Source organism: Bos indicus x Bos taurus, chromosome 15 (assembly GCF_003369695.1).
Source record: "Bos indicus x Bos taurus breed Angus x Brahman F1 hybrid chromosome 15, Bos_hybrid_MaternalHap_v2.0, whole genome shotgun sequence".
Taxonomy (NCBI): domain Eukaryota; kingdom Metazoa; phylum Chordata; class Mammalia; order Artiodactyla; family Bovidae; genus Bos; species Bos indicus x Bos taurus.
The window spans coordinates 25,004,133-25,026,118 of record NC_040090.1 but is presented as its reverse complement, the minus strand read 5'-3'; the positions used below and the strand labels follow the sequence as shown (position 1 = coordinate 25,026,118).

The 21,986-nt window shown below is 38.7% G+C and overlaps 1 protein-coding gene across 7 annotated transcripts in view; it reads left to right on the top strand.

Annotated features, from left to right (window-relative positions):
• METTL15 (methyltransferase like 15) overlaps positions 1-21,986 on the top strand; it is a 271,881-nt gene that overhangs the window by 173,879 nt on the left and 76,016 nt on the right. For all 7 annotated transcript variants that reach the window (XM_027562783.1, XM_027562782.1, XM_027562777.1 and 4 more), the window contains one exon: positions 6,400-6,578. In XM_027562783.1, the coding sequence (XP_027418584.1) occupies positions 6,400-6,578 (179 nt within the window). The remainder of the gene's footprint in view (positions 1-6,399; positions 6,579-21,986) is intronic.

The window sequence follows — 21,986 nt, the reverse complement described above, 5'->3', positions numbered from 1 at the left end:
GCATTTTGGTGCAGACCCAACTATGCCTTTTGTGAAAAGTAAAAGGGACTTTACTTAATCCATATTCTTTTGAATACTGCATAAAGGCAAGATTCCAGAGGTCAGCGATTGTGTGTTTTGTCCTGTTTCTTGTATGGTCACAAAGATTCAACCTTCTCCAGAGAATCTAAAATTTATGGTACTGAATCAGACATAGTGCTGTGTGTAAGACAGCTTTTGATTTCTTCTTCATTCCTCACCACCTTGGAATTACATTTGTTTTCCGTCATTTAAATAGGTAATATATACTAAATAACCACAAAGAGGGTCACATTCTAGGAAAGTATAGGATAACTTCTTTTAAATCTAAATAATTATAAAAGCTTAGATTAGCACTTGTCTCTCTGCCCAACTCTGGCCCAGGAACTGAATAGCCTGCATCTACAAAACAAGGCTTAAACTTTTTTTTTTTTTCTCATTTTATGCAAACCCACCACCAAATTATGTGTCATGGTCCATATATTTGGGAAGCTTACTTTCTAAAAAGAACATTAGACTTTCTCATATCTAAATTTGTAAACTATTGAATTACTAATCTGCAGTCCTAGACCTGCACAAACATTCGTACTGAAACATAGATTTTTCAACATTTCTTCCAGTCTGTCAGAAGGACCTATATATGAGAAGTTTAATGTCCAATTTAAGTCAACAATGTAATATTGAGTTGACCTTGACTTTTCCCCCCACAGACTTCTTCATCTCCTGGAAATTATTCACACGTAGACTGTTGCCCATGTTTTGCTATGACCTGCTAACTTAGAGTGTGACCCATACTTGTTGGAACCCTTTTGTTCTGCACCTTATACCTTCTTTTGCACAAATTGGCGTTCATGGAATGAAGAATGTGATCATAAAAGAAAATAATAAAAATCCTTTAAAGGCCGGTGACTAATAGTAAAGGTCAACTATCTTCTCATGTTTGGAGATTGAGTTTGTTGGGCAGAGGTAATAAAATGTCAAGCAAATTTCTGCTGTTCTTGTGTCTTGCTAAGAATGCCTTGTAAAATACAATGAACAACGCTTTGAGTTAGTAGTAGTAAATCTCCATATTGTTAATGTAAAATCATCATCCAACTATAGTCTGTGAATCGAGAGTTTCTGAGGTTCTCCCCTAAGAACATGAAAATAAGCCCTTGAGAATTAAACTCTAAGTCAATATGTAATAGATAAGAATAGTATTGAGCAAATATATATTGAAAAGCAGGATGGCTTCCAGGTAGATAGCATAGACTAATAAGATATGTTAACAGATCTGAAGGAATTACATAGCATTCAGAAAGGAGAAATTGGTTCACATGACTTCATAGAAAAAGGAAAGTTAGAGATGAAAATATGTTTAATGCTAATCTAAGTGGTATTATGGGAAGAGGGAGTCCAAGCCAATAAATCTGGCCAGACAAATCCTGAAAGCAAAGCTGATATTTCCCTGTGCTAAAGATGGATACAAGAGGCTTTCCTAACCTGTTGCTATTTAACACTGGAATGTTATAGCATAGTTTATTCTATACTATCCCAAATTCAGCAATAGCTTTCAGATTATAATAAGTTCTTATGTAGAAGAAAGAAGTTCTGAGCTACAAGGACTTGTGGGTCTAGCTCTGCTGTCAGTTGCATTCTTCACTAGAAGGTAATGAATAGATTGCTACTTACATTAATATTTTTTTTCTCTCCTGAGTGTAGTAATTTGTAAGTGGGTGATCTCTGGAGGAATGACAAGATCTCATAACTTTCAATTTGGAGGGAAAGATTTTGTATCTTAGCTTCTCTACTATTTGAATGCCTATTCTCAACAGTAAAGGATCCACCTGCAATGCAGAAGACGCAGGTTTTGAGAGGCTTAAAGGCAGGATGGCTAGGGGTCCCCAAGTGGAGGAAATAGACTGCAAGTGTCATAGACTGCACGTTTTCTTTCTTTCTCTCTTAAGCAGCAGGAGGAAACAAACTACAAGTGTCAGACATTTTTCCCCCTTCTCTATACAAAATTAAAAGGTTTCTTTTAAACTTCTGTGTTGCCATTACCTGGTTCCACCTGAACTTAACTTTTCTCAAACCTTGAAGTAACCAATGCATTTTTCTTATGGAAATATTTTTCTTAAGCTATGTAATGAACTATGTATTTGCTTGGAAATCTGCCTTTTTTCAAGATTCATGTCAATTGTTTTGTGACCCAGGATGACTCACCTTGTGCCAGTGCGATCTCAAAATGCATGTGGTGGGTGAGGGGCCTGGTGCCACTCTCAGTTTTGAGGTATTTCCTTTCTCTAGTTAGCAGCTTGCTGATATCTGTGGTGTTGGAGAAGACTCTTGATAGTCCCTTAGACTGCAGGGAGATCCAACCAGTCCATCCTAAAGGAGATCAGTCCTGGCTGTTCATTGGAAGGACTGATGCTGAAGTTCAACTCCAATACTTGGGCCACCTCATGCGAAGAGTTGACTCATTGGAAAAGACCCTGATGCTGGGAGGGATTGGGGGCAGGAGGAGAAGGGGACACCAGAGGATGAGATGGCTGGTTGGCATCACCGACTCGATGGACATGAGTTTGAGTGAACTCCAGGAGTTGGTGATGGACAGGGAGGCCTGGCGTGCTGCGATTCATGGGGTTGCAAAGAGTTGGACACTACTGAGTGACTGAACTGAACTGAATAGGTATTATCACTTCTTGCTATAAACTGTGAAGGGGGCACTGTTTCTGCCCCCTTCTGATGTGTATGTCAGAAGCTTATTCTGTGTCTTTTATACTTTAATAAAATTTTATTACACAAAAGCTCTGAACGATCAAGCCTCTTCACTGGCCCCTGATCGAATTCCTCTCCTCTAGAGGCCAAGAATCCCGGCATCACTCACAGCTCATAGCAACAATCTTTCACTTTGATCCTTGGGTTGGCAAGATCCCCTGGAGGAAATGGCAACCCACTCCACTATTCTTGCTAGGAAATTCCATGGACAGAGGAGCCTGGGGGGCTACAGTCCACGGGGTTTCAAAAGAGTTGGACAGAGCAACTACACAACACAACAACAACATCTGAAACCTCCTAGCAGCCTGTCAGTTTTCCAGAATATTCTCCCTTTTGCAGCATTTGCCCTCTGGAAACTTCTACACCACTATTCAGTGTTATCATGACAGTAAAATAAAATCACTGAACTATATTTGAGTAAAATGCTCTTTTAATTTTCTTATTCAAAAATAGAAGGTTAAAGAAAAAAAAAAAAAAAACTGCTAGGTACATCCATACTAATCGTAGGGTTCTCCTAGTAGAATTGGACATATATTCTATGGTAGAACTGGATATACCCTGTGAGTCTAAATTTATCATCGCTAAGAAGATTCATTCTGATGCTTGGTGGTTTGGGCCGTTGAATTAACAGCTAGGTAAAAATCTAACAGGAATTTTTTGGTTGGGCCAAGAATGACATTTGGAAAATCTAGCAATAGAAAATCTCTAAAAGACAGTGCTGCACTCAATATGCCAGCAAATTTGCAAAAGTCAGCAGTGGCCACAGGACTGGAAAAGGTCAGTTTTCATTCCAATCCCAAAGAAAGGCAATGCCAAAGAATGCTCAAACTACCGCACAATTGCACTCGTCTCACACGCTAGTAAAGTAATGCTCAGAATTCTCCAAGCCAGGCTTCAGCAATACATGAACCGTGAACTTCCAGATGTTCAAGCTGGTTTTAGAAAAGGTAGAAGAACCAGAGATCAAATTGCCAATATCCGCTGGATCATGGAAAAAGCAAAAGAGTTCCATAAAAACATCTATTTCTGCTTTATTGACTATGCCAAAGCCTTTAACTGTGTGGATCACAATAAACTGTGGAAAATTCTGAAAGAGATGGGAATACCAGACTACCTAACCTGCCTCTTGAAAAACCTATATGCAGGTCAGGAAACAATGTTAGAACTGGACATGGAACAGCAGACTGGTTCCAAATAGGAAAAGGAGTATGTCACAGCTGTATATTGTCACCCTGCTTATTTAACTTCTATGCATAGTACATCATGAGAAATGCTGGGCTGGAAGAAGCACAAGCTGGCATCAAGATTGCCGGGAGAAATATCAATAACCTCAGATATGCAGATGATACCACCCTTATGGCAGAAAGTGAAGAGGAACTAAAAAGCCTCTTGATGAAAGTGAAAGTGGAGAGTGAAAAAGTTGGCTTAAAGCTCAACATTCAGAAAACGAAGATCATGACATCTGGTCCCATCATTTCATGGGAAATAGATTGGGAAGCAGTGGAAACAGTGTCAGACTTTATTTTGGGGGGATCCAAAATCACTGCAGATGGTGATTGCAGCCATGAAATTAAAAGACACTTACTCCTTGAAAGGAAAGTTATGACCAACCAGCATATTCAAAAGCAGAGACATTACTTGGCCAACAAAGTCTGTCTAATCAAGGCTATGGTTTTTCCTGTGGTCACGTATGGATGTGAGAGTTGGACTGTGAAGAAAGCTGAGAGCTGAAGAATTGATGGTTTTGAACTGTGGTGTTGGAGAAGACTCTTGAGAGTCCCTTGGACTGCAAGGAGATCCAACCAGTCCATCCTAAAGGAGATCAATCCTAGGTGTTCTTTGGAAAGACTGATGCTAAAGCTGAAACTCCAGTACTTTGGCCACCTCATGCGAAGAGTTGACTCATTGGAAAAGACTCTGATGCTGGGAGGGATTGAGGGCAGGAAGAGAAGGGGACGACAGGATGAGATGGCTGAATGACATCACCGACTCGATGGACATGAGTTTGAGTAATCTCCGGGAGTTGGTGATGGACAGGGAGGCCTGGCGTGCTGCGATTCATGGGGTTGCAAAGAGTTGGACATGACTGAGTGACTGAACTGAACTGAAAGGACAGTGACATTCATTGAGATTCTCTGTGCCAGGCACTATGCTGTCTGTTTTATAAGTGCATGAACCCTTAGTTCTCTGAACAATTCTGTGGGATAAGTATTGTTACTTTCGTTTTACAGGTTTGAATTGAGGCTCCAATAGGTACAAATACATAGTATGAGTAGCACAGTTGTGATTCTAATCAAGGTTGATCTGACTCTACAGATTAAACCTGTATCCTTAAAGCCATTATTGAAGGAGCAATGCATGTTGGATGGAAATAGGCCACCTTATAGGATGTTCATTGATCTGGGGGTACCATGGCAGCCATAAAAAATGAATAATAGGATCTGGAAAATAAGGTTACGCACATGCACGCACAGAGAAGGAAAGAGATGGCGGTCATGGCAATGTAGGGGACAAGCCAAGGATAACAGTCAAGTTTTTTTCTGGAGGCACTAGACGTGTTAGAAAGGCTTAGTGTTGTTTTGGTGTTTTGGTTTGTTGCAGTGTTATATTTATGGATTCAGGTGTTTGTTGACAACCCCATTCTGATTGACAGTCAGGTCTTAAAGCTACCATATCTTCATTACTTAAAGTCATTACAGTATGGTACCAACAGTCAATCTAACACAGTAACTACAGGAGCAAGAACTGTACTATTAGCTGCGTAATAGTACAGTTCTTTCTAATAATTAGAAAGCTGTCTTTCTAATAATTAAGATCTCAGCTCACACTTATCATTCCTTGACCCATTTCCCTAAAGTAAAGTATATTGGAATGACCTGACAAAGTGAATATTATTTCTTGTGACTATAATTTATTCTATTTGACCAGAGGTCAAATTGCTTCATCTCCTCCACCTGAAATTGCCATATAGGCCTGTTTAGTGTTGTTTAACTATCAGGTTTTACCCCATGGTGACTTTTGTCATGAGTGTGTACGCCACTATTGTTAACATTTTGAAGTAATATATGGTATTACTGTTAAGGTCATTCTAGTTTTTGTGAGGGAAACTGACCAGCAGCATCTTCTTATTTAGACTTTCTGAATTTAATTTGTACCCTCTTATAAGTAGTAGGTTACTTTACATCCTTACATTTAGTTAAGTTCCTGAGATATAGACTCATTTAATATCAGTAAGCCTTTTAGCTTCTGTACTGAAATAAAAAATTCAAGCAGTAATTTAAATTTGAACAAACTAAATCTAAAATATTTTCCATTATTTTAGTTTAGGAGAAATCTCCATAAGAAATAATAACTTCTTTCTGAACCAGAGGCTAATAAAGTATTTTAACTTTCTGCTGCCCTGGACCTTATTGAATGTCCCACACAGTCCCACTTCCATCATTATGGGTATTTTAAATGAAAAATCTGTTTCATTTGTGTAAGATTTCAGTCTGTGACTTTAAACGCTTCAGAAGCCCTCTTAGACTATGTGTGTATGCCTGACTTGATCTCAGTTCCGTGAAGTTTTACCTCTTATCAATGACAACTGACATCAGTGTACTAACTGACCCTTCTTGTGCCTAGGTACCCTGATATGCCCACTGCAGCGGATGTTGTGAACGCGTTAGATCAACAGGCACTTGCGTCCATCCTGAGAGCATACGGAGAGGAGAAGCACGCCAAGAAAATCGCTTCAGCAATCATTCAAGCACGCGGCCTCTACCCCATCACCAGAACCCAGCAGCTTGCCAGCATTGTTGCAGGTACCCTCATTAATTCTAAACAGTGTCTGAGAGAAGAAAAAATATATATACATATATGCGTATATGTGTGTGTATGTATAAATCCCCTGAAGTCCCAGAGGGATTTATCTGTACTTGATATCATGCAGGGTAGAATCTTGCCTATCCTTCTCTTATGCCAGCTTTTTTTGGTTTTGCAAGCCTCTCCCCTCCAACACCTCTCTCCCACAAACAATTTTTTAAAATATACTGTAGTTTGCTGATTAGTTTAATAATAGAATTTTTTGTTTTTTGCATGAGGTGATTTATCATTTGTGCCTACCAAGGTGAAATGTGGAATGACAGGAGCGGAAGAATTTCTCGATCCATCACAGTAGTTGATAAGCATCCTGTATAAGATCTGACATTACCTCTCTTAGTTTCACATTTCTGCATTTTAATATTTTGGGCAAAAGGAGAATTGCATTGCCCAACTGCTAAAATAAAATCCAGTGACTCATCCATCTATTCTAAACAACCAGCTAACAAAGAGTATGTGATGTATAGGTTATTCTACTTTGTGAATGCTAACTAAATCAGCCTGAGGGGCTTATTGAAACATTTCATCTTTTCTGCTCTTCGCCACTATAAACCTCTTGAACTTAAGTCTAGCTAGGAGGTGCTTTATTATAGCCTTTCTGTTTGAAGCCAAAGTTGTTTCACAGCTGTGTTCCATGATGAAAGTTTTCTAAGACAAAAATACAACTCCTGCAGTTATTTAACAGAATTCCAGTGGTAAATTCTTCATCTTGTTAGACCATCTGAAATCCTACATCATTTTCATTTACCAAAGGTAATAAGATTTTTTTCAAAAGTTCTTAGTAAGTTACTTTAAGTAGCCAAAGAAGGAAAAAAGGGAATACTTATGTAGCTTGTAAAAAGAACCTAGTTTTAGTTGCCTCTATCTTAATATTATTCATAGTTTAAGGAATAAAACAATATAAATTCACTAAGATCAAGATTTAGAGATCCTGTAGCCATTGCTCTATAACATAAGTTAATAAGACTATGTTCTACTTAGCTACTAATCATAAAATATGAAGAGTGGACCAAGTCTTTAATTTTTTGCTATATACCTCAAGGCCCTTTCCTCTTACTATTGAAATTCCTGTAACAAGTAAGGGTAAATTCTTACAGTTATGTGAGCATAAAATATTCCATGATTTTCTCCCCCAAAGCATTTATACCAGCAGATTGACATCAATTCACCCTGTCTTCTGTCCCTTCCCTTCTTCCTACTCCATACGCACTAACACATCTATCTCCACCTTATCCTTTCTGTCATTGACTAGCTGTGTTCTCTGTCTTCCATTTTGGAAAGAAGAGCAGTGAGAAGTCACATTATTTTTTATTAATAAGAAAATCCAAAACTTTCGGTGCTGAAAAACGAGGACTCAGGGTTAGAGGGCATCCTAGAGATCATCCAGTCAAAGAACCTTATCTGATAATTGAAGAAACCAAGTCAAGGGATGGTGAGCAGTATCCTCAGTGGTACAACTTAATCAGTGACAACATCAGATCTAGAATTTGAAAAGTCATGTATTTGAGGCATCATTGAGAATCTGCCTTTAAGAAATTAAGCTAGCTTTTCTGTCTCAGAACTCTAATCTATGAATTTGGGAAAATAACAGTATGGTATTCAATAGAAATTATATGAAGTTGTAGAATAGGAACAATTTAAGTGTTTTCAGAAAAATCGTGTTGTGAAAAGCTTATTTTGGCCAAGACAAATGATATAAACATGAGAATTTTCATGTATGTGTAGGTAAATCCCCATGTTAGGTAAATGCCATTGAAAACTTGAGTGCTTTATAATCCATTTTTATGGCTCAAATCAGCCCATATAATACAACTTTACTGATGATGATATAATTCTTTGGAGAAGGGAAAAACAGAAAAAATTGTTTTCCATTTTGTGCTTATTTATTCAAAAAATATTTTGGGAGAGGCTGCTATATTCCAGGCATTTTACTAAATACTAAAAGTAGAATGAGAAGCAAATCAGAAAGCTTCTATTTCATGAAACTAACAGGCTAATAAGTGATAGAATAAAAACATGGTATTAGAAACTTGTACTTATAGTTGTAACACTCTTATTTATTGTAATTTTAAGTTATGATTGTGTGGCTCATAGAAAAAGTTGATTCAAGTGGAGAATTATAGAACATATATATGTGTGTGTGTGTGTGTGTGTGTGTGTGTGTTACATAAACCATACCTTACATAACCACACCTGTGGCATATATTCTATAAGCTCTAATTTTGCTTTTATTAAAATTAAATAAGAATTTAAAGAGACTACCAAAGCAATCTGAATGAGCACATTTTCTTGATTTTCATTATTTTTGTCTTAATAATTACCTCACCCACATCTAATTTGATTGCATTTGTACATGACTTACCTTTATAAGAGAAAAGTTTCCAAAGTCTCCAACTTAGTATCCATAGAAACAGCAGCTGTGTTTCCTTTTGTATTCGTATTTTACCCATTCATGTGATATTTCATTAAATTATGTATTAACAATAGTAAGTGTCCTGGGCTGTAAGCAAACAGTTCTATGGTTCTTTTGGTGGGAGCAGGACTATATGGAACACTGGAGAGTAGAATGCAATTTGTTTAGTAGAGAAAGGGATTAATCTGTGAAGTCCTTTAAACAGAAGTCCCTTAAGAGAGCTGCTTCATAAAGGAAATACAGGAAGCAATGGAGAGCCCAAGAAGTTTCCCGTATTAGTTTCATAGTGCTGCTATAACAAAGCACCACACACTACATGGCTTAAAACAACAAAGTTATTCTTTCACAGTCCTGGAAGGCAGAAGTCCAAAACCAAAGTATCAGCAGAGCTCTGGGGAAGAATGTTTCCTTGACTCTTCCTAGTTTCTGGGAGTTGCCAACAGTCCTTGGTGATCCTTGGCTTGTAGATGCATCACTAAATCTACAGGCCACACCATCATCACATGGTGTTCTTGTGCATCTGTCTTTGTGTCCAACTTTCCTTTATTATAAGGACATCAGTCATGTTTGATACAGGGCCTACCCTAATCCAGTACACACTCATCTTATCTTGATTGTCTCTGCAAAATTCTTATTTCCAAATAAAGTCACATTCACAGGGTTCTGGTGGACATGAACTCTGGGGGACACTGTTCAACCTAGTACAGTTCCTAAGCAATATCTTTATTTAACAAACCTGTATTTTATCAGGCTATAATGTGCAGGATTATATTTGAATGTCTTTTCTGGTTCTTCATAAATTCATGCTAAATATGTTCAATATTATCAAGCACTTTGGGAAATATGCCAGTGTTCCTGACACATAGTAAAACCCATATATGGATGAACATTTAAATTGCTTCCTTTGCTTTCAAAAAACTAATAATCTATCACAACAAGAAAGACCACCACTCTTCTAATCACAATATACTTAGGGAATTATATAATAATTCAAGTGATTAAGCTGTATTTATAAAACCTGAAGCCTAGTGCCATTGGTAGTACAAATAACTACAGTTTGAGTATTTTCCCAATCATGGGAGTTCCAGAAGACAGATTTGGGGCTTTCAGTTGGGCAGAACACTTACAACTACCATGAATTACTTTGTAAATTACCAAGTCAGTAATTTGTAAGATAATTCCAAAAACAACCTGAAGGACTTCACTGATTATACACACTATTTAAAACTCGTAGCCAGGAATTTTCATGTAAATAACACATATACAGTTGTTCCCTCCACTAAAGTTCCCTACACCTACCCTTTCCTGTGGCTAATGTCAGCTCTTCCTTTTGAGCTTAGTTGAAATGTCACTTCCTTTAGGAATTTTTTTCCAGTCCTACACAAATTAGTTGAGATTCTCTCCTTTTTGCTCCCATAGCACTGCATTAGCTTGTCGTAGCGTTTGTGCTGTTCTTGTCTCTTGCTTACTATTTATCTTTTCCCCTGGACTTATACTGTCTAATATAGTTGCCACTAGCCACATCTGTCTGTCGAGCTCTTGAAATGTGGTTGCTCTAATTTGAGAAGTGTCCTATATGCAAAATACACACAAATTTGGGGGCTTAGTTTGAATAAAGAATTTAACATCTCAAAAAATTTTATGTGCATTATATGTTGAAATGAAAAAAATGAATCTCCCATACCAAAACGGTCTAACATTAATACTAAAATACTCAGGTAAATTAGAAAATACACATTGCCCTCCTTGGGATACTCTGAAAAAAAAATACTCATACAATAGTTTTACTAATTAAGAATCTTTAAAGATGAGAAATGGTACATATAAAATTACTCAAGCTCTTCAGGAAAAAGATTTATGCATTTAATTTTGACAAAATGGCCATGGCCTAGATTTTGCAGATTAATGTATATTCGATTTGTGTAGGCTTAAAAATGATTTTGGCTCTGGATATCTCTGAATTAAAAAAAAAGTCTGATTATTTTCCTCAATAAACTGCTCATATTTCATACAGAGCTATTCTTAATTCCATTTCTCTTTCAATTCTCTGGATACATCAAAGGGGAAAAAAATGACCATTTAATCTTAACTATTAAATTTAGTTTAATGTAAAGATCTTAGTTCAAGTCCTGGTTCTACAACTTGCTTTCTGTGTAAACTTGAACAGTTCTACGCTGCATCTTTCTCATCTTGAAATGGAAGTAAATAATATTTATGGTGAAAGTGAATAATATTTATGATGATCGTCTTTATTTTTGTTTAGCCAATGTTAATCCTATTAATCATATTTTACTTTAATGAATATTGAAGTTCACTTGGAGTTTCCAAGCTCATGCAAAAATCAGAGAAATATACTGATCACTTTTCAGGTCATTGGGATTTGGATTCAAATTCACAAAATGTATAATTAATGCATTGATTATCAAACATTGACAGAAGACTTATACTATCAATTTTCAATGGGAAAAGGGGGGTGGGAAGAAGCTTTTTAGATATGTCTAATCCTTATTGATTAAACATATAGACATTATTCCCTGGCTAACTCTATGATGTAACTTTTATTCTGACTCGTGTACTGGGTACATGGCCAGAGCTTAATGATTGCTTGTTGAACAAATAAATCAATAAAAAGATGTGTACATTCTCGGCCAAAGTAAAATAAAAATTCAGGAAAAACAATTATAAATTGTTAGCTATTACTGAGAATCAATTGTACTCTGCCCTTCAGTTTGAAGAGCAGGGAACCTAAGCATCAAAGTCCTCAGTATCAGTTAAAGCAGCTTCAGGGATAGGTGAGACTCCCTAGGACATGGCATCAAAAATCCTCAAGTTCTATTTCTGTTTCTGCAGTTTATTAGATTTGTGAACTTAAATAAGTCACTTATCTTATCTGATACTTATTTTCTTGTCTGGAAGAGAGGGATAGCTAATTCCTAATATGACCAATAAAGGAGATCATATTTGGAAAGTTCTCTGTGGCTCAGACAGTAAAGCGTCTGCCTGCAATGTGGGAGACCTGGGTTTGATCCCTGGGTTGGGAAGATCCCCTGGAGAAGGAAATGGCAACCCACTCCAGTACTCTTGCCTGGAAAATTCCGTGGACAGAGGAGCTTTGTAGGCTACAGTCCATGGGGTCACAAAGAGTCGGACACGACTGAGAGACTTCACTTCACCTCACTGTGAATTTTAAAGTGTAAATACACTTTTAAGCATTTTATTCTCTTTGTCCAGTACTTGGATGATCCAGAGAGCAAATAAGTGCACTAGTTAGAACCCTGAGTGTGGTCTTCTACCCTGGAATTCCTGTCCACAGGCAAATCACAGTGTGATTCCAAGCTATTTTTTCTTTAGAGGTTACATGAGAAGGTATATGAGTTTTATAAAGAATAGTCATTCTTTTTTCCATTGGTACATGTAAGGTATATCTTTCCACAGTAGCATTGGTGGCTTAGGCCTCAACTTGCCTTTGAAATCACTACCTTTTCCCAGCAAAATTTTGTTAATTCAGAGAGAAATTTTAAAAGTAAAAAATAAAGCATTCATTAAGAAACGCATCACCATCAAATTTTAGTGGAATATAAACTGTTTCCTGATGAAGCTAATCAGACTGGTTTGCCATTCCTTTGTTGTTTTAATAGCCTACATGTTGCTTCCTCCTTCTTTCCCAAAAAGCACTCTTTTTAGTAATGTTGCCATAATAAGAAATAAACAAAGATGTCCAAGAGTTCAATTATGATGATAGTAAAAAATGGTATGGTCAAACCTACAGTCGAATTTGGATGGTTTGCCATTGAGTCATAGTTGTCTTTGCTGCTGCCTATGATAATGCATTTATTCTTCTGTCATTTTAAATTTCTTGAGTTCAATCTGTTATACCCTGTGTGTATTGGTATGGTAACTTCATGCCAGCTAAATTATCAAATGACATTTCATAAGTAAACTTATTTCTTATTTTAATAAGTAATCTTTCCCAGAGACATTCTGTACAAGAAGTTCAACTCAGAAGAGAATGAAATGAAATGTGGGAAGAAAAAAAAAAGAAGGGAAACCTGAAAATCTTCCTTCTAAAAAATCTGGTTATGCTCAGTTTGAAGTACCAAATAGGATGTAGGAAATGCTAATCCCAAGTGACTGTGGCCTAATCCTAATTTAATAATGCTGCTGCTGCTGCTGCTGCTAAGTCGCTTGAGTCTTGTCCAGCTCTGTGCAACCCCATAGATGGCAGCCCACCAGGCTCCGCCGTCCCTGGGATCCTCCAGGCAAGAACACTGGAGTGGGTTGCCATTTCCTTCTCCAGTGCATGAAAGTGAAGTTGCTCAGTCATGTCTGACTCTTCGCGACCCCATGGACTGCAGCCTACCAGACTCCATCCATGGGATTCTCCAGGCAAGAGTACTGGAGTTGGGTGCCATTGCCTTCTCCAGTAATAATGCTGGCTAACACTTTTTGAACCAATACTAGGCACTAAATTATTTTCGGTTATTAACTCAGTCCTCATGACTACCTATAAGGCAAGTACTATTTTTATCCCCATTTTACAGATGAGGAACTAAAAACACAAAGAGGCTAGATAGGTTGTCTCTTGTCAAGTGGAGCTGGAATTGAAAGCTAGTAATCTCTCTCTGGAGGCTTCCCAGGTAGCTCTAGCAGTAAAGAACCCATCTGCCAGTGCAAGAGATGTAGAAAGATGAAGGTTCTATCCCTGGGTTGGGAAGATTCTCTGGAGGAAGAAATAGAAAACTACTCCAGTATTCTTGCCTAAAACATCCCATGGAGAGAGGAGCCTGGTGTGCTACAGTCCATGGGGTCACTAAGAGTCAGACGTGGCTGAGCACAGGCACACAGACAATTTCACTCTAGACCCTGTACTCTTATGTACAACACTACTCTAAATCCCTTTCTCATGATAGGGCACAGCATGAATTTTCAGTGGAGAACACTGATAGCTCAGTCTTCCAGGATCTCATATACTCATATAGGAAATAGTCATATAAGCAACTCACTCTGTCACCCTGTAATAAATGATATGGATAACAGAGTCAAAAACAAAAGGATATGGAAATACAGAGAAGGGAGCAACTGATTTTAATGTGCTTTTAGAGGGTTTGGGTAGAAGTTACAGACAAAGAGACCTTTGAATTGAACCTTTTAAGAGGGAGAGTGATGGTTATTTATAGAAAAGACCCTGTCACACAGTAGAAACTTATTAATTACAGAAATGAAAAAAAAAATCAATAAATAAATGAAGCAGGTAAGATTTCAGGGAGCTGTGAGGAATAGAAAACGGACAACTCATGGTCCTGTCCCAGGACCCAGCACACTTATAATCCCTGGAATTCTTCATTATCTTGAGATCTTCTATCCTAAATGTGACCTTGAATTAAGTCAGATTCTTTATTTAGAATAACCAAGTCCTCATGGTTTTCCTGATTATGGCAGAATTTTAGACTGCTTCTAGGGTATGAGAGAAGGGAAATGTGTCCTTTTACATCCTTACTCCATTTCTTACTGTTTTATACTCTGTATACTTTTGCAAGTGAAAATTAAGTCATGTCTAAGTCATGTCCAACTCTTGTGATCCCATGGACTGAAGCCTGCCAGCCAGGCTGTATATAGGCAGGCTAAATCCCATCTGTCTATGGGATTTCCTAGGCAAGAATACTGGAGTGGGTTGCCATTTCCTTCTCCAGAGGATCTTCCTAGCCCATTGCAGGCAGTCTCCTGCATTGCAGGTGGATTCTTACGTACTGAGCCAGACTGTTCTTGGTTCCTGGCTAATTTGATTTCTTTCAAGTGCTATACCTAGCTAACTGTGGCTAGCCTTACTTAGTCCTGACCAGCTTCTACTTCATCTTTTATCATTCTGGGCCCAATTTTCTTACTCTTTCATCTTTACTTCACTACCATAGGTATCTTTCATTTTGCATCTTTAACTCTTCACATGGAATATTGCTTTTATCCATTTCCTTGGGAATCTTGGGATACCACCCCACCCCACCAAGGTCCAATTTTTATTACCACCTACTGCCCAAGTCTCAATTTTCCTGATTCTTAATTCCTTACTCTGTCACACTGCTGCTGCTGCTAAGTCACTTCAATTGTGTCCGACTCTGTGCGACCCCATAGATGGCTGTCACTCTGTCACTAATTGGCTGCTATTCAAGACAAGTCAATTTTCACTCTGGTCTGTTTTATTTTCTTACAAAAGATGGGTGTATTAGACCTCCCCCACAATCCCTAAGGTTTTATGAAACTATAACAGACATTTTCCTAGCCCACAGTGTGGATACTTCAGAAATACCTTTGAATTATTTCTAAGTTACCTCCCCCCAATTTGATCAGTTTTAAAATTCTGTCCTGATCCTCACTGGTGATTGACTTCTCTCCTTTTCCATACCTATCAGGACCACTGTTTATCCCTTATTTAGATTATTACAATAACCTCCTTAAAGATCTACCAGCATTTATTTTCCTCACTCAAATCCATCTTACACATATTTTGGAGTGTCCATCCAGCCTACATCCTCTTTCCTTGCAATTGCATAGGTCCCTACCAACTCCCAATACCTGATAACAAAAGGTAAAACCTGTGTAGCCATGTTCATTGATTACCCTTGAAGCAACTGATTATAAAGAGTCATGTAAATTAGATACGTCTCTCAAATTTTGAACCATGAAGACCAGAATCTATAATTATATGGTATTGGGAATGAAGAATTAGGGCCAGATTTGCATCTTTTTCAATCAAGAACAAGGTGAAAGCCGTAATTAGGAGAATTGGGAATCAAGAACAGAGTGAAGAAAATTAGTTTGCAGAAATAATAGACATCCAGAAAATGGAGATGTTCAGAGATATACACACACAAATCCATGTACAAATGTGTGGAAAGAATGCTTGTCTGTAAGCTTTTCAGTTCTCTTAAGGTTTACTGCTATTCCCTACAGTTGACTTCCTGTGATTCATGAGTGTGAGTGAGTGAGTGAGTGTGAAGTCGCTCAGTCGTGTCCGACTCTTTGCGACCCCATGGACTATAGCCTACCAGGCTCCTCAGTCCATGGAGTTTTCCAGGCAAGAGTACTGGAGTGGGTTGCCATTTCCTTCTCCAGGGGATCTTCCCAACCCAGGGATTGGATCTTCCCAACCCGCTTTGCAGGCAGACGCTTTACTGTCTGAGCTACCAGGGAAGCCCCCTGTGATTCATACATTTCCTTTTAATAATTGTTTTTTATTTGAGTGGACTTTGTCCCATTCTTTAACATCCAGTCAACCCCCTAGGACATCATGGCTTTACTAATCATGTCATTTACTTGTTCAAAAACTTTTCAGTGGCTATCCTTTGCTCACGTGTTTAATCCCAGACTCCCAAACTTGATATATTTGGGTCCATTCTGTAGTCTAGAACATTCTTTTCACACCTCTCTAATTATCCTATGTATTCCTGCCTAAATGTTCTGTCCTTTTTCCTCCAAACATGGTTTTTTCCTCCAAAAAATAAAAAGTTCTCCTTCCATCTCCACTGGTTTAAAACCTGTCTACCATTAAAGCCCAACTTAAATGATACTTTATATTTTTCATGATTCCATCCTTGATCGCCCAACTTGGTCTTTGATTTAAACTACTATAGCAGCTTGTTCATCTTTTAACTTCTTCATAACAGTGTGGCATGACTGGAGAATACAGGCTTTCAAATCAGAACTACATTCAACCCTGGGTTTTGCTATTTAACAGTTGTATAACTTTGCCAAGTTGTTTAATCTTTCTAGGCCTTAGAGAAATAGGTATTAAGCAAATAATCATGTAAATAAACAAATAATTATAAATTGTATAAGTGTTATGAAGAAAACAGATAGGGTTTAGTGTTAACCTACATGGTTTAGTATAATTGTACAAAGTTTGCAGTTGGTGCTAGTGGTAAAGAACCTGTCTGCCAGTGCAGGAGACTTAAGAGTCACAGGTTTGATCCCTGAGTCGGGAAGATCCCCTGGAGGATGGCATGGCAACCCACTCCAGGATTCTTGCCTGGAGAATCCCATGCCAGAGGAGCCAAGAAGACTCAAGTCAATAGAGTCGCAAAGACTGAAGCGACTTAACACACACAAGGCTTACGGAGAGTACAGTAGGGGGCCCTAGCCTGGTTAGGGGTTTTAGGAAGGCTTCCCTGAAGAAGTAGCCTTTACACAAATCTAAAAGAATAAGCAGCCAAGTGACAATTCTAGGAGAAGCATTCTCAAGACAAAGAAACTAAGCAATAACAAAGGCCCTGAGGCCCTGCTGTATCCTTCTCCATCACTAGTATTTTCTCTTCTCCTCTCTGGGGTGTTGCTTCACTCAGTCCCAGTTTTTGTTTGTTTGTTTTTAATTTCATATTTCATATCACGATTTGTGTTCTATTAGTAAGTTTAATTCTCATTGCCCTATCTCTTTGTGACATTTTATAGCATAATCTCAATAACTGCAAGCGTCAGTTTAGTCTGTCTGTTAGCTATACCACTCTGGTGGTTGACTAACCTTTGCTGCTAAAACATTAGAATGTGACATAGACTAGGATAAGCACTGCTTTTTTAATTCTAGTATTTTTTTATTCTTTCCTTTTGATGATTTCCCTTTTCTTTTGGTAATTTTTTAAAAGATATAAACTGAAGTAAAAGTCTCTCTCTCAGTTGTGTCCAGCTCTTTGTGACCCCATGGACTGTAGCCTGCCAGGCTCCTCTGTCTGTGGAATTCTTCAGGCAAGAATACTGGAGTGGGTAACAATGCCTTTCTCCAGGGGATCTTCCCAACCCTGGGATTGAACCCAGGTCTTCTCATCACAGGCAGATTCTTTACTGTCTGAGCCATCAAGGGACGCCCTGTGGGATATTGACATCTGAGCAAATAATTCTACATGAGTCTTTCAGTACTAATTTTTCTTCCTTTCCTTGTGCCTTAAATGCTGTTGTTTGCTAGGAGTTCAATCCTTCATTCTTTTCTCACTGTACGTGTAATGCTGGACAAACCCGTCCATTTCTACAGACCTGACATCATCCATATGCCCATGTACAGCTCAAATCTCTTCTGAACTCTAGACCCATATTTGTCACTACTGTCTGAACATATCAACTATTTACCCCACAAGCATATGAAGTTCAGCTTTCCAATCTCATCTTGCTTACACTGACCATGCCCTTTTTCTGTTTCTAATGCACCTAATCACATTTACTCAAAAGCCCAAATCAGAACCTTCAAATCAACCTTAATTTGAAGAGAAATGGTGTATCACTAAAACTTCTAAATTCTGCCTCCTAAAATCATTATGTTCCTTTCTACCCCAATTTCCACTGTTGCTGCTTTATTATATGCCTTTATTATCTTTGCCAGAATATTCACCATAGTCTTCTAACTGGAATCTATACCTTCTGTGTCTCCAGTCCCCACCATCCCAACCTCTACCAGAATTATATTTATAAAATACAAATCTCCTACTATCACACATCTCCTTAAAATCCTTAGTAGGTTCCCTATTATCTGTAGGACAGAACCTAAACTCCTAACATGAAAAACAAGTCTCTTCATGATCTGGCTTCTGCCTGTTTTTTTTTTAAAGTAATTTCTTCACCACCTTCTCCACTCTGCCTCCCCCTCCATCCCACACCCAATGCACTCTATGTCTACACCAAATTGCTTACCATTCATGGTCCTAGAACTCACTTTATGCTTTCACACTTTTCTCCTTTTGTATGTGATCTTTCTCTGCAAGATATGTTGTTCCTCATTTCTCCTTCCACTCAAAAACAGAAAAAAAAATTGTCTGCTTCTTTCAAGACTAGACATTATTTTGGATCCTTTCGGAACTTTTCTTTTTACTGTCCTCCTGAGGTTGCTTACTTGCCACATGAGCATTTACTTCATTACACTCTGTCTTCCTCATAACCTGCCTGAACTCTTTGAATGTAGAGTAACCGTATCTAAGTTTCCAGAGCAGCCTCAGCACTCATCTTCTGGGAACTGGTTTAAAGGATAAATGAATGGGTTAGAGGAGGCAGGAACTATTCAATCAGGTAGATTTGAAGTGACTCTGTCATCTAAATTTGTAAATTTGGGCATTTATTACCTTCTCTGAATTGATGTTTCTTAATCTGAAAATCTCTTCCTGGCTGCTCCGGCAAAGCACAGCTGCTGCTCCTTACTTTGGAAGAGAGGTATTGGGAAGAGATACCCCACATCCAAGGTAAGAGAAACCCAAATAAGATGGTGGGTGTTGCAAGAAGGGATCAGAGGGCAGACACACTAAAATCATAATCACAGAAAACTGGTCAATCTAATCACACTAGGATCACAGCCTAGTCTAACTCAATGAAACTAAGCCATGCCCTGTGGGGCCACCCAAGACGGGCAGGTCATGGTGGAGAGGTCTGACAGAATGTGGTCCACTGGAGAAGGGAATGGCAAACCACTTCAGTATTCTTGCCTTGAGAACTCCAAGAACAGTATGAAAAGGCAAAATGATTGGATACTGAAAGAGGAACTCCCCAGGTCGTTAGGTGGCCAATATGCTACTGGAGATCAGTGGAGAAATAACTCCAGAAAGAATGAAGGGATGGAGCCAAAGTGAAAACAATACCCAGTTGTGGATGTGACTGGTGTTAGAAGCAAGGTCCGATGCTGTAAAGAGCAATATTGTATAGGAATGTCAGGTCCATGAATCAAGGCAAATTGGAAGTGGTCAAACAAAAGATGGCAAGAGTGAACGTTGACATTCTAGGAATCAGCGAACTGAAATGGACTGGAATGGGTGAATTTAACTCAGATGACCATTATATCTACTACTGCAGGCAGAAATCCCTCAGAAAAAATGGAGTAGCCATCATGGTCAACAAAAGAGTTTGAAATGCAGTACTTGGATGCAAACTCAAAAATGACAGAATGATCTCTGTTTGTTTCCAAGGCAAACCATTCAGTATCACGGTAATCCAAGTCTATGCCCCAACCAGTAACGCTGAAGAAGCTGAAGTTGAACGGTTCTATGAAGACCTGCAAGACCTTTTAGAACTAACACCCCAAAAAGATGTCCTTTTCATTATAGGGGACTGGAATGCAAAGGTAGGAAGTCAAAAAACACCTGGAGTAACAGGCAAATTTGGCCTTGGAATATGGAATGAAGCAGGGCAAAGACTAATAGAGTTTTGCCAAGAGAATGCACTGGTCATAGCAAACACCCTCTTCCAACAACACAAGAGAAGACTCTACACATGGACATCACCAGATGGTCAACATCAAAATCAGATTGATTATATTCTTTGCTTCCAAAGATGGAGAAGCTCTATACAGTCAGCAAAAACAAGACCAGAAGCTGACTGTGGCTCAGACCATGAACTCCTTATTGCCAAATTCAGACTTAAATTGAAGAAAGTAGGGAAAACCACTAGACTATTCAGGTATGACCTAAATCAAATCCCTTATGATTATACAGTGGAAGTGAGAAGTAGATTTAAGGGCCCAGATCTGATAGATAGAATACCTGATGAACTATGGACTGAGGTTTGTGACCTTGTACAGGAGACAGGGATCAAGACCATCCCCATGGAAAAGAAATGCAAAAAAGCAAAATGGCTGTCTGGGGAGGCCTTACAAATAGCTGTGAAAAGAAGAGAAGTGCAAAGCAAAGGAGAAAAGGAAAGATATAAGCATCTGAATGCAGAGTTCCAAACAATAGCAAGGAGAGATAAGAAAGCCTTCTTCAGCGATCAATGCAAAGAAACAGAGGAAAACAACAGAATGGGAAAGACTAGAGATCTCTTCAAGAAAATTAGAGATACCAAGGGAACATTTCATGCAAACATGGGCTCGATAAAGGACAGAAATGGTATGGACCTAACAGAAGCAGAAGATATTAAGAAGAGGTGGCTAGAATACACAGAACAACTGTACAAAAAAGATCTTCATGACCAAGATAATCACGATGGTATGATCACTCACCTAGAGCCAGACATCCTGGAATGTGAAGTCAAGTGGGCCTTAGAAAGCATCACTACGAACACAGCTAGTGGATGTGATAGAATTCCAGTTGAGCTATTTCTGGATGATGATGCTGTGAAAGTGCTGTACTCAATATGCCAGCAAATTTGGAAAACTTAGCAGTGGCCACAGGACTGGAAAAGGTCAGTTTTCGTTCCAATCCCAAAGAAAGGTAATGCCAAAGAATTCTCAATGCTAAGTTGCTTCAGTCGTGTCCGACTCTGTGCAACCCGATAGACGGCAGCCCACCAGGCTCCCTCGTCCCTGGGATTCTCCAGGCGAGAACTCTGGAGTGGGTTCCATTTGCACTCATCTCACATACTAGTAAAGTAATGCTCAAAATTCTCCAAGCCAGGCTTCAGCAATACATGAACCGTGAACTTCCAGATGTTCAAGCTGGTTTTAGAAAAGGCAGAGGAACCAGAGATCCAATTGCCAACGTCTGCTGGATCATGGGAAAAACAAGAGAGTTCCAGAAAAACATCTATTTCTGCTTTATTGACTATGCCAAAGCCTTTGACTGTGTGGATCACAATAAACTGTGGAAAATTCTGAAAGAGATGGGAATACCGGACCACTTGACCTGCCTCTTGAAAAACCTATATGCAGGTCAGAAAGCAACAGTTAGAACTGGACACGGAACAACAGACTGGTTCCAAATAGGAAAAGGAGTATGTCAAGGCTGTATATTGTCACCCTGCTTATTTAACTTCTATGCAGAGTACATCATGAGAAGCACTGGGCTGGAGGAAGCACAAGCTGGAATCAAGATTGCCAGGAGAAATATCAATAACCTCAGATATGCAGATGACACCACCCTTATGGCAGAAAGTGGAGAGGAACTAAAAGGCCCCTTGATGAAAGTGAAAGAGGAGAGTGAAAAAGTTGGCTTAAAGCTCAACATTCAGAAAACAAAGATCATGACATCTGGTCCCATCACTT